This window comes from Ascidiella aspersa, chromosome 2, assembly GCF_963924565.1.
Source record: "Ascidiella aspersa chromosome 2, kaAscAspe10.2, whole genome shotgun sequence".
Lineage (NCBI taxonomy): Eukaryota > Metazoa > Chordata > Ascidiacea > Phlebobranchia > Ascidiidae > Ascidiella > Ascidiella aspersa.
Genome location: NC_139448.1, coordinates 2184552 through 2200070, shown reverse-complemented (window position 1 = coordinate 2200070; position 15519 = coordinate 2184552). Strand labels below are relative to the sequence as shown.

Genomic DNA, 15519 nt, shown 5'->3' with positions numbered 1-15519 from the left:
TTAAACAATGAAAATCTAACCATACGTAGTCGGGTTATCAAAGCCCATAATAGGTAAGCACTGTAAGCAGCATTTCATCCGGCTCTTCAATACAAAACTAAAGGTGGGATGGCGAAAATAGCCAAGCGCATGTATTCGAATGTACATCATTAGTCGTTAAAGCAATAAAGATAGCTCAATTATGATCTACATCGCGTTATGAACTTTGTTTTACGTTGTGATAACCTACGGAAAAGTTTCAAATAAACGTGAAATTGTTTTATACAAATGGAACTATTCATTTTTTTAATAGAATAGCAAGTAATTGTCAATCTAGCACCGCTGTAGTAAAAATCGTATTGGCAAAAAATAATGGCAACTTGAGTCAACACTTTTTTTAATTATAAAGAAAAATGCATTTAGCAGTGTTACCAGTTTTTAGAGTTAAAACTTAAATATTGTCCTGCAATATGCATGTGTTTTTTTTAAGTCAAGTTGAAAAGATGTTTTTTACAATTGCACAAAAATGAACTTACGCGAAGCTCCGGTAAAGTATTAAAATTAAACACGCTGTACACAAAAGTAGGGAGTCCGATAATATCGGATCGGAGTCGATACTCACGTCCGGTAGTATCGATAATCGTCCGATACTAGGGTAGTATCGGTGCCGGTACGATACTAATTTTTTAGGCATTTCATCCATGATTTGGTTTCTACATAAGCTTTTCCACTGTATAGTTTTTTTTAAAGAAAATACATATTAAACATAAAATGTAATGCATTTTCTGGGGACAGAATCAAATTTTGCATCAAAACCTAATATTATGTTTGCAAGTTTCAATTTGATTATATTTATTTATAGTCATGACGTCATTCGGTATCGGATCGCGATAATTTTTGTCCAAAATATCGGGTATCGGAATAAAAAGTATCGGACAGGTCCTGTATGTAAATCAGTCTACAATTATTCGTACCCACAATAATTTAACTTCAAGGTTAGGAAGGTGGTTACGATAGTAATGACGTCATTTTGTATCGAAACACAAAACCTTTTGTTCAAAATATCGGGCATCGGTATCGAACTAATAGTTAAGTATCGGACATACCTAGTATAAATATGAACTGAACAAAACAAAGCACTTGCAAATTAATCCACACTTATCCAATTCCTCAATAACGTAACACCAAGGTTTTAGGTGGTCGCGATAGTAATGATGCATTTCGTATCTGGTAGGGATCATTTTAACCACAATATCGGAAATCCGTTCTAAAAAGGCCTTGTAAATTAGCCTACAATTATCGATTCCCACAATAACTTAACATCAAGGTGTAGGAGCTGGTTACGATAATTACGTCATGTGGTGTCGGATCGGATGTTTGTTGTCCAAACTATAGGGAATCGGAATGGCAATCAAGTATAGGAAAACCATATAAACAAGGCCTTGTAATTTAGTCTACAATTATCCGATTCCACGCGCCCGTAATACTAAGGTTTAGAAGGTTGTCACGATTTCTTGTAAGGTACGACGAGGTGTTTGGAGAATGACTTCACACTTTCTACTCCTCGCACTTCGTTATCAAGCAGGGGCGTCTTCGTGACGTGGAAGTCCTCGTACAGGTCCTCGATCTGACGAAATCATGACGTCATAAAGAGTTCACGTTAAATTTCGCGAGTTAGACAAAATAATATTTTTTGGAAGGATTATACTCAGGGAGTCGAACCGTTTGACTTTTCCGGTTCAGGTTTGAAAGATTGTTTATAAAATCCACCTATTCAGACACTTTAACTAGCTAGTATTCAAAATAAAGGTTAAAACAGTTAAAAACAAACAAACAAGTCTCCAAAAACAACTAATAATGGGTGGCTAAAATCCCTAAATATTCATAGGTTTTAGATAATTTTTCTAAAGCTTGCATCTAGATTGATAAATTATAGAGAAACTAGGTAAGACGGCAAAACATTTACCCGTTTAAGTTACTTACACATTGACTGGCAAAATAAAAACAACAGGTACAAAAAGTAAAAAAGAGCAAAAACAATTATTAGACAAAAGTAGAAGTTTGCACATTCCTCTTCAAAAAACCCAAAATATTCACCAGTTTAAGGTACTTTGCCGAAAGCTTACACCCTTGCCTGGCATTTCATATACCAAAAAAAAACGTTAAAAAACAAAAAAAAAACAGTTTGTCGTCCCCATATTCACCTGTTCAAGGTACTTTGCCTGTAGTTTACACCTGGACTGGCATAGAGGGCACGGTTTGGTTTGGGCTGATGAAGGTGGAGGGTAGAGGATCTGGTTGACGATGATGTTGTGCGTGTCGATCGTGAGTTTAGAAAGTTCCTGGACCAGTCGCTCCGTCTCGTACAACGAGAGGAACTCGGCGATACAAACGCACACGAAAGTTGTTAAGTTCTGAAAAAAAGGATACATATTTCTAAACAGCAGATATGAAAAGGGCATGCTTTGCATAAAATTTTAAGAAAATTTTAATTTTTTTTAACCAAATATAGGCAATAGATAAGAAAGTTGTCAGATTCTGTAAAAAAAGTATATTTTATATAGTGAAAATTGTGCCGATTTCAGCATCAAATTTTAAGTAATTTTTCTGGACAAAAAATGCTATTATTTTTAACAAAATAAAGACAATATGCACAGATATTTTCGCGTTCTGCCAAATTTTAAGGTAATTTTAAAAACAAACTGTTAGGTGATAGGCTCATGCTTTTGGACTGAAGGTTTAGGCTGGTTAAGCCGAAGCTATCCTTGTAACAGGTTTGCCGAGAAGTATATTAAATTTACTTGTCAGATTTATTTTAGGCAAAACATTTACACAATTACATGACCACAATTTTATTTGCGACCTACAAAGTGTCTTTAAACTGCACGTTAATTTTTTGGAATATTAAAAGAACGGTTTTCTGTAATTAGCTTTTCTTTTGTTTATATATGGATATAATGAGAAAGACATAGCGATTAAAAAAAATGGAACAATCAATACATAATTCTGTCACCATGCTTTCTACGCAACTAACAGCGTCTTTAAATTGCTCGTTAATAGTTTGTATTATTGGAATTATTGGTTTTCTGTTGTCAGTTTTTATTTTTATTAAGAGAAAGATATACCGATTAAAAAAGGGGGAACAATCAACACACAATTCTGTCACCACGCTTTCCATACTTACAGCGTCTTTAAACTGCTCGTTGATGGTTTGTATCGTTGGAAGGATATCTTGCAACTTGCTCTCCATGTGCTCAGTGCTCATCTGATCTCCCATCCCCAGCATTCCACTGATCTACAGAAAACATATTGTAATATGGAACGTGGAGCTTGAAATAAAGAAACTGCTACAGTTTAAATATATGTTTTATCTTTTAGTTAGATATACCATACACGGATCTGTAATGTAGCTTGATAATGAGTTGCAAAGCCAAAAAGGTCGAGTAGATCGACATCATCTTGATTAAAAATTTTAAGTGAAGATTAACACATTAACTGATGGTGATAATACAAGCTCGTATTAAAACGTCTTAATCAGGATGATGTTGAACTACTCGACCTTTTTGACTTTGACATAAATTATCAAATTTATCTTTTAATATGCTATGCATTTTCTTTGTTCTAAATTACACAGCTTTATAGAACATAACTAAATACAATTTATACATTTATACCTGGTCAATAAACGGGGACATCTTATTTTTGAGCTTAAGTAACTTGCCAAGACCAGATTCCACGACAGCTGGAAAGTTGAGCAAGCGTAGCGTGTGTCCGGTCGGTGCTGTGTCGAATATCACAACCTCAAAGTCCATTCCCCTCACTAATCTAAAGTAAACAAAACATAAGCTTGCCAATGGGCCTTATAATGTGGTATATCTGCAAATTGTGTCCGCACAACATTTTAATGCTAAGTATATATAAAAAATTGTGTCTTGTCAGAAATCTTAACACCAGAATAATGCCTACAAATTAGGTATGTACGTGTTCTAGTGCTAATTTACCCAAATATAACTGTGCCTGATTAACTATTATGAATAGTTTTTTAGTATAATATAAACCCAATATTTCCATCAGTGTTTTTTGAGATTTTTTTTGAGACAGCTCTTTTAAGTAAGACAAAAAAGGCCAATATCTTAGCTGAAAAATTGCACAATAAAACTTTACCAAATTATCTTCTTTAGACTAAATCATAAAAAAAATAATTTAAATCCTAACTTTTAATTAATGTACTGATGAAAATCACTAAAATTTAAGTAAGGTTTATCAAGTATGCATAATAATGCTCCACTATAGATCATTGGTTCTCAACCTATTTATTCAACCGTGCATTAGTGAGATACATGTGGCTAAACAATAAATTTACATTCCTTTTTAATTCATCCCCAAGCCATTATTTCTGTAAAATTAAATATAATGACACAAATTAAACTAAATCTAGCTTTTTTAAATTGGTCTGTGGCCCACCTCAAATGTTCTTATGGCCCACCAGTGAGCCATGGCCCACTAGTTGAGAACCGCTGCTATATATAATAGATTATACTTATTATTTACATTTCAGGTTGTCCTATGTAAGTTTTAAATCCAATTAAATTTCTTTGCCCATCTAATGTCACCTTTTATCAACACAAACCGAGTTACCTCATCACAAATTATATTATTTGTTGATAAACTTTACATAAAACAAAAAAATTAAAAATTAAACAAAAACCATATTTTTTTAAGAATTTGTGATATTTTAAACTAAATTAGATTTCCTTGTCCATTATAAAAGTTAGTAGAAACACAACCAAAGTTACCTCATAACTTCAGCATAACTCATAGCTTCGTCAATCCCAGGAAATGCAGAAACAAAATCCTGCATCATTTTTCTGCTTAATCCCATCATACCTGTGAAAAAATAACTATTAAAGAAAGCCCATCATCCCTTCAATGTGAGGCTGCTTGTACCAACAGAAAGTAGCAACTAGCAAGCATTGGCGTATGGTTGTTTCTCGACTCGCTCCTCTCTGAGCCTGCATAGCTCAGTTGATAGAGCGACGGTCCCGGCTTGACCGGAGGTCGTGAGTTCGAACCTCACCGCAGGCTAGTTGTTTTTCTAGTCTGCTCTGCTTGTATCATTGATCAACAGATTCGGTGAGTTTACGATGGCTTTCGGTGCACTAGTTCTTTCATAGAATACTTACTAGCATCGCTGTTGAGTAGTTCGTCTGGAAGTTCTGCGACTCCCAAGTTTGGGTCGATTTCCATCGCAAAGAGGTTCTCGAATCCTTTCACCTGCGTCGGAACTTTGGAGAACTTTTGTGCAAACGCATCGGAAACGTTGTGTGCTGGATCGGTCGATATGATAAGCACACTCTTGCGGTGCTTTGCCATTTGTGCCGCGATACTACAGCTAGAAAGTAAAGGCATTATTGTGTGTTGTGTTACAAGCAAATATTAATTTCACCTAAATTTTAGTGGAATTTGATTTACAAGTTTTAGCTCAAACAATAAAAAACTAAAGCTGACACCTTCAGTAAATACTAACTAGCTTCCAAAAACAAAGGTAAATTAAAAAAAAAATTTAAATATATGTTTTTTGGGGCGCTTAAATTTCCAGGGACTGGGGATGGCACTTAAGAGTGAGTTTTATTTTAAGGGATATAACAAAATCTACGAGGGTTTAAAGGATATAATAAAATCGATATGCAGGACAAGCTAGGAATTGTTTATCTTACTAGTTACTTTATACATAAAAACTAGCAAGTTATTGCAACGTTAGATTGTTGGCTGGCAGTTCATTTCATTCTGTTAACCTTGCACATTTCATGCAAGTGTTTCATGACTATTCTAATTGTTTAGGCATTCTATGTCTTGAGGTCAAAGGTCACTGAGCACAAGTTTTATAGGTCCACATTATTTGATCTGTTGGAAGGCAAGATTCTGTTGTTGAAACACATACCAAGCTAACATGATTTACAATGTTAAAATGAAATGTGAACAAATCTAACTAATGATGACACAAGTGCAACAAAATGTCTTTGTAGATGATATCGGGTTAATCAACCCATTCAACTTTGTTATTCACACTCAAAAGTTGAAAAACTTATTTTTATATTTTTCTCTCAATACCTGCACGTTGTTTTCCCCACGCCTCCTTTTCCACCAACAAAAATCCACTTCAGCGAGGATTGCGCGAGAAGATTGTTTATCGTTGGTTCAAGTTGATTTCTATCTTCTTGTGCATCGAAGAATTCATCGTCGTGCCCATTGTAAGACGCCATTTTAATTTGAAAGATTTTGGCACAAAATTAAGTTACTAAACCTGGTAAAACAACAATTAAAATGACATATAATTAATATTTAAAAACGTCTTAATAATTCTTTGCTTTATACTTGCAACATAAAAAAACACAAAAAAGAACAGTTAAAGAATAGGGCATTTGCATATAAGTTAAATAAGCTGAGTTCAGTATGTTGACAAATAGTATTATTTACATAAATAAGCCTATATAGGAACAATTGTCAGTGTTTAAGATTTTGAACAGTGGGTAATTTTTTGCAGCTCACATAAAACAAATTAGCTAACATAAAGATGTAAAATACAGCGACAATAACAAAACATTTTTTGTATCTGTGAAGTGTTTTAAGAAGCTTTTAACAACTTAAAATGTCTGCTCTGGAGTGTAAGTGCACACAATGTCAAAAACACTAAATAAATATAAAAAAAGGACTCTAGTTCTTCAGATTAATGCACATAAACTATGGTCCTAAACTCTGAACACAAAAAACAACATCACACAAAAACAAAGAACACTATAAATTATTATCTCATTTTAATAGAAAGTTCAACTTTTACTAATTTACACAAGGACTTCACTAATTCCATGGCATGATGCTTCCTTAACATTGCTGGAAAACTCTTGCACAATTTCTGGAACCTTTTCGAACGAATAAATATTATTGTGGCCAAGACGGTGCATGTATTTGAAAGAAATAAACTTGCAGGACCGACAAGAATGCTTTGTGTTAAGTGCTTTAAACAGTCTTTTACCATAGCGGTAAGGTACCCTAGTGTCATCTTTCGCATGTAGTATCAAAATATCGACTTTAACTTTCGGCAGGTTTTCAACAGTGTTAAAGGAGAGGTCGTTTTTCTCAGCGGCAAACTTTAACAAATTGGTCATGACCCATTTCGGATAAATGCTGATGAAAAACCTCGACATTGGATAACCGTGTGTAAGCTCGAGAAAACTTGTAAAGGGAGCTTCCAACACAAGACCGTTTGGCTGCTTTACCTTATCTTCCTGAATTCTAACCATCATTTGGGTTGAGACGGTAGTACCAAGGGAATGCCCCCACACTAATACCTGGCAGTCGTCGCGCTTTAGTTGAGCCACCGTCCATCGGTAAACATCGACCGCATCTTGAATAACGCCGGCTTCCGTTGTCAAACCGCTTGAATCAGCGAACCCACGATAATCAAAACAAACGACGTGAAAGCCAATTTTGCGCAGTAAATTGTACAGACTTAAACGATGCATAAAAGCACGATGAAATGCATTTCCATGGCAATAGAAAATGACTTTTTCGGCTTCTGCAAGAGACTGCGAATTCTTGCCAGTAATGGGCGCCATGTGCCAAATTCCCAATCTAACACCTTTGTGTTTTTCGAGGTAGTAGTTGGTGACTCCCTTCAGATTCCAAGTTTTTCCTTTTGGATCGTGAAGTTGCAGCATTGAAAGTGGAAGACAAACGAAGTTTAAGAAGGCAAAAGTTCTTATAATCGCCGGAAATAACTTAACGCCAATTGGAATAGCAAGGTAGATCACAAAACCAAGACGGATAAAAAGAGGAATGGATTGTAGTGAGATTACAATACAATCCAACATGTTCTTTGTTGGCTTACAGTGCTGTTATTAAAACAAAACAACTACAAAAAAATAAATTTTGTTAGCTGTATTTTCTGTGTCTAAACTAATGGATCTCAAAGTTTTTTTACTTTGCCCGCCCTTTAGTTTTCCTAAAATAATCTAGGACCCCCCCTAGAAACAAAAAAGTTAAACAAAACAACATGACGTAATAAATAACTTAACCATTAAATCCACACAAACACAAAATGCTTTTATCATAAAAGCTGTCAAATAATTTATTATCTTTAAAAGTTAAAAGAAAGTAACAGGCTACAACTAATCTCTTTTATTCCGTCATTTAATTTCATAAATGCTGCATAGATCCAAGTTTAAGAACTACAGTGTACACTATAATGTTTTCAGATATTCCATGTAAAGTGCTAAGCAATTTATTGAGTCAAATTAGAAAACCACAAAGTTAGGAAAATAGTTATATAAAAAGTAGATATTTGGCGGACAGCAAATACGCCATTCGCCCTAACTTTACTATGACTAAACAGTTTTCACTAAATAAGGAATATCTTAGCATAAAAAATTGGCTTTCTGATACAACTGTCACTTTATTATAATTTAAATATTTCAGCAGTTTTTACTTTATTATAATTTAAACAGCTTTAATATAATTGAACAAAATAACATACAGTATATCCTACGTAAATATATCCCATGTGACCTATTTTTTTTTTGAGCTTTCCTGCTTCTGTACCACAAATTTACTCCAATTTAATTTGATACAGGCGAGCATCAATTTCCTAAAACCTAAACCTTAAAAACAAGTAAAGGCAATATATTATATGATAAAACAATAATAACCTGGGTTAGTCTTAAAATGCAACACACTTCTATATTAAAGGCACTGACAAACAAAATCAATACTGAAAAGCCTATTTCGGTGGCAAAACAAGTAGTATGTAGGTAATCAAACGATAAAATGATCCTAAAATAAGACGACATTAAAATATAAGTACATTAATACATTGAGGAATATGTTAAAGTGATATAATTGTATAAAACACTGGGTATTAAATAGTAGTCAGACAAATGTAGCTTAAGACAAATGTAGCTTAAGTAAGGTAAACATTTAGCAGTAAATAGTAGCTGATAAATACTGGTAGTATGCAGTTAGGTAATCATCCAATGTAGGCAACTTGTAAAAAAAACACAACAAAATAAAAAATTTCTTTAAACAAAACAGTGTTTTATATTTGTCTTTCATAAACAAAATTGTTCTAGTTGTAAGCATGGCTGTGGAGTTGGGACCCGACTAAGACTCAGTAAAGCTAATTGAGACCAAAGTTCAACATGCGCCGTACCAAATTTAGAACCTGAAGGCAGAAAACTGGTATTGTGAAGATGGAATAGCAAATGGTGGGATGGAAAAGGTGGAATATTTTCCAACCATGAATTATATGACATCCATATAAGTGGATTGCTGTATATCAACTGTATCTAGTTATATAAATGAGTAAAATATAGGCTGTAGAGTTGGAGTTGGACTCAACGAAATTGCACATTTGGCCGGAGTTGCCCAGGTTGTAAGTTGTACTAATGGTTATGTTGTTTAAAATTCACATAAAATATCAAGTTAGATTGAAAACACAATATATATTTTAAAACATCTTATTTAAACCACATATTGCAACACAACAATTTAAAAAATACTTTCACTAAATCCACTACAAGTTGCTTTGTTAATATTGCTTGAAAATTCATCCACGATATCAGTCATCTTTGAGAAGGAGAAAATAGTATTGTGGCCAAGCCTGTGTGTTTCTTTAAAAGATATAAATTTGCAAGATCTACAAGAATACCTGAACTTAAGGCCCTGAAATATCTTTGTGCTGTAGCGATGTGGAACTCTGGAGTCGTCTTTTGCATGAAGAATCATGACGTCAACTTTAATTTTCGGCAGATTTTTAACGGTGTTAAAGGAAAGATTGTTTTTTTCAGTTGCATTCTTTAACAAATGGCGGAACAGCCATTTTGGATAAAGCCTAATGACAAACCGCGACAAGGGGTAGTCGCTCATTACTTCAAGGAGGGTGGTGAAAGGTGCTTCAAGCACGAGACCGTCTGCTTTTCTCATGCGCTCTGCTTGAACTTTTATCATCATTTGGGTGCTTATTGGGGCACCAAGGGAATGCCCCCACACCAATACCTGGCAGTCGTCGTGCTTCAGTTGAGCCACGGTCCATCGATAAACATCGACCGCGTCTTGAATAACGCCGGCTTCTGTTGTTAAACCGCTTGAATCAGCAAAACCACGATAATCGAAACAGACAACGTGGAAACCAATTTGACGAAGCACGTTGTACAGTTCCAAGCGATACCAGCCAGCGCGATGCAATGTACTACCGTGACAATACAAGATGACTTTTTTTGCTTGAGCGAGAGACTCTGAAGTTTTACCATTAGTTGGAGCAAGGTGCCAAATCCCCAATCGGACTCCTTTATGTTTTTCGAGGTAGTAGTTTGTGACTCCCTTCAGATTCCAAGTTTTTCCTTTTGGGTCGTAAAGTTGCAGCATTGAAAGTGGAAAACGAACGAATTTAAGGAAGACAAAAGTGTTTAAAATAGACGGAAATAATTTGAAAACAATAGGAAATGCGAGGTATATCGCTAAAATTAGACGGAAAAACAAGTATAAAAGTTGTATAATTGCCATTGTACAATCCAAAATGTTTTTAAAGCTTTTAATGTTTCTGAATAAAACAAAAATACCTGAAATTTAAGGCTAAAACAAACTTATTATCGCCATAAAACTCTAAATAACATCGCAGTGCAGTTAACATATGGAAAGTCATGGAAGCACTGTTGCATAAAAAAATAAATCATATGCAATTTCTATGATCAAAAATGTCAGACATTTTATTGAAAATCGATTGCTACTAAAGTTTTTCAGAGGTAAAAAGTTTATAGAGTTAAAAAAACGAACGTTTTTTTAACAAAAACCTGGTATGGAAAGCTATTGTTATTTTCAGAAAGTTTTTTTGGAATGTGTGCTAAGTAGGAGTTATGTATATCATAGACTGCTTGATCAGTAAATTTTAGTACAAAATATAGACCTTTAAGTCAGGTTGTAAAAAAATAGTAGTTACTTAGACTTAGAGAAATAAACGAATGGAACTCGTGGTTACAAAACCAAGACTTGCCGCTTATATAGCCTGGCTAAATCTGACAAAATTTTGCTATTTTAACTTTTGTATTTCGCAAATAGTTTGTGTTACCCTGTAAGATAATATTGGCTAAGTAAATGTTCGCGTAACTGCAAACTTACTATTATTCGTACAAAATGTTCTTTATCAAAATGTTCTTTATCAAGAAAGAGACTTCAACAAGGCAAATAGACTTAGTTTAAATCTCTTTGAAGGCCACTTAACTAGTTTTGGCAAAGGTCCAGATACGAAAGTACACATTTTTTCAGGTTCAGTTAATGCGAGAAAATATTTTAACATAGTTCAAAATGCAATGTCTAGGGAGTAAAAGGCGATATATTGTTTTTTAGCTCATGGAAGAAGTTCTTTCTCTTCCAGTAACGATTTTTAACTTTTGCGATGTTGGTAAAAAAATGAAAAAAATAGGACGTTCACTTTCATCGATTTTGATTTTTTGATCGTATGGTAATGACGCCATTAGGTATAGAATCGCGATACTTTTGCCGAACAATCGGGTATTGGACAAAATATATGAAGTTTCGGACATTTCTTTATCGCTCATACTCGTTGGATCTCTTTTGCAACAAAAATACAAAACATTACAGTATTTAACGGTAATAAGTTGTGTTTCTGTGAATTGAATAAAAAGCTTTGTTGGTGGTGGCCACAATGAAACGGTATTTATTGCGTGAACAACTAGGATCAGTTCACGGGTTTACTTACGATACGTTCAATAATTTTACCTCAGTAAACGAACGCGATCAGAACTCCACGTGTTAAGAGACTGCTTGCTCGTTTTGGCATCGAATGACATCACTTAAATAACATATTCCAGATGGCTGTAAATTTCGTGACAACACGCCTAAACACCAAACAAAAATGCAGGAAATTCTGGACAATGACGAAACACGATCAGCAATAGGCCTATGCTGCAAAATTGATAAATACGCACAGTCAGGCGTAGAAACGCAAACGGTCAGACTGAATGTCGATACAGGACAAGCTGTTCACGGAATTACCAGAGTTTGACCAGATAATATGGAGCAAGCCGCTACAGGTTTCTAGGAAGCATTTTAAGAAAGAAGCGACTGATGACATTTACCGCATGGTGGAGCCAAATATCCGCTGGTAGCATGTTTGCCGCATTTCCATTTTAAAACACGCCAATCCAATTCTGTTATCACGCTTTTTAATGTTCGACTAGGGATGTCTGATAAATAATTGACTTAGTATTCCGATACCCGATATTTGGTAAAAAAATATCGATTCGTTCCGATACAAAATTCATTATTAACGAAAAACAGATGAAAAGTTGAAACGTTTAAAAAGTACATTTTCCCCGAGGTATTGATCTAAAAATTTACTTTTGGCTTTTTATTAATTTCAAGTTGTTTTACTACTTAAAAAAAACATACTTTGTAAGGTAGAACTTGCTACGTTGGATCAGAAATTATTGCGGAACTAACTAAGTAGCAATAAGATCACCAGCGATTATACGCCAAGCAGCTTTTTGTAAAACACTTTTTGTTTTTTCCGGTTTGTAAAGCAAAGTATATGGAATAAAAATATCTAGGCGAGAAAATAATAAATTTCACTTTTAAAATAACCTTTACACGTTTATCTTGGTTAAGAAATCTTACAACAATCTATAGGTATTAAATGTTCACTCAAACGCCGTTGGATAAAAGGAAATTGAAACTTGAATGCGCTTTGGACATTTGAAAGTGTAGAAAAAAAAAATAAGCGACCACCTCGATGTGTAGTTTTAAAGTTTATAACAGCTTCCGAGAACAAAACGCTGATTTACTGGTCTATTTAACGCGTAAGACTAACGCATGTGGTATAAAGGGTGACTGTGAACTATATGACCGAAATTTAAGTTTATTTGCGAACAATCTAAAATTCTTGGTTGATTTGTAGAAAATCTTACAACAGGAGTTTAAGCAACTCAAAGTTTACCAAAATTATTTCTAATCCAAAATAAGCATTATTTGTTAGTGCGGCACATTTGGAAAAATAGTCAAAAAACGATATACGCACGAAAACTAAATGTTGGCCACCCCTGGTTTAAACGTTATGATTGGAATTATACTCATACAAAATTGTACAATTTGGTCACAAACTCATTAAACTCACAAATTTCCGCGAAGCAGTGTGCATACAATCAATATTGTCTTTACCTGTTCGTACCAAGCCATGCTGGAGGTCGTAAATAGGCCGCTTCATATTTGTGCGTGCTTGGTGCAATAAAGTATAAGCACACAACCCTTGCAATGATACGCAAACAAAATACACAAACACACAATGCAGCTTTATGCAGCTTGCTGTAAGTAGGTTGTATCGCAACGTATTGTCAGCAGGGGTGGATTCAGAATTTTTTTTGGGGGGTATGATTTATTTTTTTGGGGGTGACACGTCTTTTCAGAAATGACATCACAAAGTTGCGTCACAATGTGATGTGATAAATATGTAACTAAGGAACGCCACACATTTCGTTTATTTTGTTGCAAGTTTTACATTGGAAAGGTGTTACTTTGAACGAAAAAGCAAAATAACAAAGATGTTATCGATTCCCGCAAAGCGAAAAATGCCTTTATATCGTTTAAGCTGCAAAAACTTTCATTTTCTCTGGTGCGATGAGCCGCACTCTTTGGGCTAAAACGATTTAGGCAGAATATATTAGGAAATACTCCTATAGAATCATAATTTTTTTATTTCAATTTTTTTGGCCTTTTTTTTATTTCTTGGATTTATGTAGGTTCAGGCTAAAATATTTTTTTTATTTTTGATTTATTTATTTATTTTTTTTGAGGGGGGTCCCCCGACCCCCCTGAATCCGCCCTTTGTTCCAGCATACTGAGTAAGTAAGTTATGAGCTAACGCATTGTCAGCTGTAATAAGCAACGAATTCCGTGTGTACTGTAAACGACGACAAGCAACAACGTTATAACTACAGAAGAATATTTAGTGATTTTAAAGTTGTAATTAACCAGTTTATCGCCTGAGGTTTTACTTTGTCTACAGCATTACAGGCAGGTCACACTTTTTAAGCTGTTGAAAACTATCAAATAAGCATGCGCATTGCACAGCTTTAAGACCGTGCTTTAAATATTCTATTTCATTCAGCGTTAACCTTGGAATGTACGTTTTATTTTGACGAGTGTTTTGCAGGATAAGACTTATTTTAGTTTCTTTAGTTAAATGAAAGGAAAATAAATTGACCAAATGTTGAGTCCAAGGCAGGATAAGGTATGACGTAATGCTCAATGCAGCTACTCGCAACAATAAATAGATTTTATGTATTTTTTGGCATCTATTGACTTAGTTAGGAGAATAAGGATAATAGCCGAATACTTGATCCACCCAAACCCAAACGCTCACCCGTACCCTAACTCAAATAAATAGCTGCAGTAAGCATTACATAACATCTTATTCTGCCTTGACTCAACCTTTGGTCAAACTATTTTCCAAATGAAAAGTAATAAAAACGTTTATTTGGCGCACTCTTTGTGTCAGATTAACGAGAAAAGTGAATTTTGGACTCCATTAATTGTTTTAAGCAAATACGACACATTGGTTGCAATATGTTTGCGTCAATTGCACCAGTTGTCACAAGGTTATAAACTTATGTCGCAATTACATTGTCAACTGTATACATCTGCTACGTGAGGTACAAAGTTGATCAAATAGTGCAATGGCAATCCATTATTGATACTAATATTGATTTATTTATCTTTGTAATTGTTCTTATTTGTCTAATTCTAAACCGGTAGCAATCAGGTACCACCTGATTACCCCAATATTCATTCATAAATCTCTAAACTGGACATATAAACTGGCTTATTTCCACCTACACACATAAATCGAACATTAATGGTTGACATCAGCAAAACAATATTGAATAGATTCAGTAATACTATTTCTGTTATCAAGAAATATAATGTATTTCCATCTTATTTTGCATCCATGATGATCATACATATGTGCGACTGTGCGTAGTACCTTCAAATAACAAAAGCATTTTTTATTGTGTATAGTACAATTTTTGAACCGTTAACTTTGCGTTATTACATTATTATCAGATAAAATTTTGTTTGCGATTTCGTCTCATGACGTCATACCCTATATAGTGACGTCAAAGCCGTTGGAATGAGAGTAAAAATGTGTGGTGGGCTCAGTTAAAATATTAATATGTCTTATTCAGTCAAACTATTTTAACCATCAGTTAAAATCCGTATGTACTAGAAGTGTTTTATAGGGCTTTAGGCGATAAAGATGGTGGATTGTAGGCAGACCGTTGTATCTTGTATCTTTCTTGTATTCCTGCTACTTGTGGAACCTTCAATTTCACAACAATGCGAAAAATCAGGAGTATGCAAGTTAGTCTGGGCTTTTGTTTTTTAAAGGATTGCTTATAGAGTCCCTATTTGACACAATTCCCCTGAATTTGCCTTTTTTAAACGCAATCTTCTTTTTACCGTATATTTTTGCCA

At 34.4% G+C, this 15519-nt stretch overlaps 3 protein-coding genes across 3 annotated transcripts; all 3 read right to left on the bottom strand.

The window, feature by feature from the left end:
• Positions 1-765: 765 nt before the first annotated feature.
• Positions 766-6300, bottom strand: LOC146163107 (ATPase GET3-like). The gene is made up of 7 exons (XM_083381147.1): positions 6091-6300; positions 5163-5371; positions 4776-4866; positions 3654-3804; positions 3164-3274; positions 2184-2393; positions 766-1606 (listed from the first exon to the last, which is right to left on the bottom strand). Exons 1-7 carry the CDS (start codon positions 6240-6242, stop codon positions 1484-1486), a joined length of 1047 nt encoding a protein of 348 aa, XP_083237273.1. The 5' UTR covers positions 6243-6300; the 3' UTR covers positions 766-1483.
• A 37-nt stretch (positions 6301-6337) lies between these two features.
• Positions 6338-7882, bottom strand: LOC146163106 (lysophosphatidylserine lipase ABHD12-like). The gene has a single exon (XM_083381148.1). The coding sequence runs from the start codon at positions 7848-7850 to the stop codon at positions 6822-6824; it is 1029 nt and encodes a 342-aa protein (XP_083237274.1). The 5' UTR covers positions 7851-7882; the 3' UTR covers positions 6338-6821.
• A 1603-nt stretch (positions 7883-9485) lies between these two features.
• LOC146163105 (lysophosphatidylserine lipase ABHD12-like) lies at positions 9486-10650 on the bottom strand. Its single transcript, XM_083382459.1, has one exon. The coding sequence runs from the start codon at positions 10534-10536 to the stop codon at positions 9523-9525; it is 1014 nt and encodes a 337-aa protein (XP_083238585.1). The 5' UTR covers positions 10537-10650; the 3' UTR covers positions 9486-9522.
• Positions 10651-15519: the final 4869 nt, after the last annotated feature.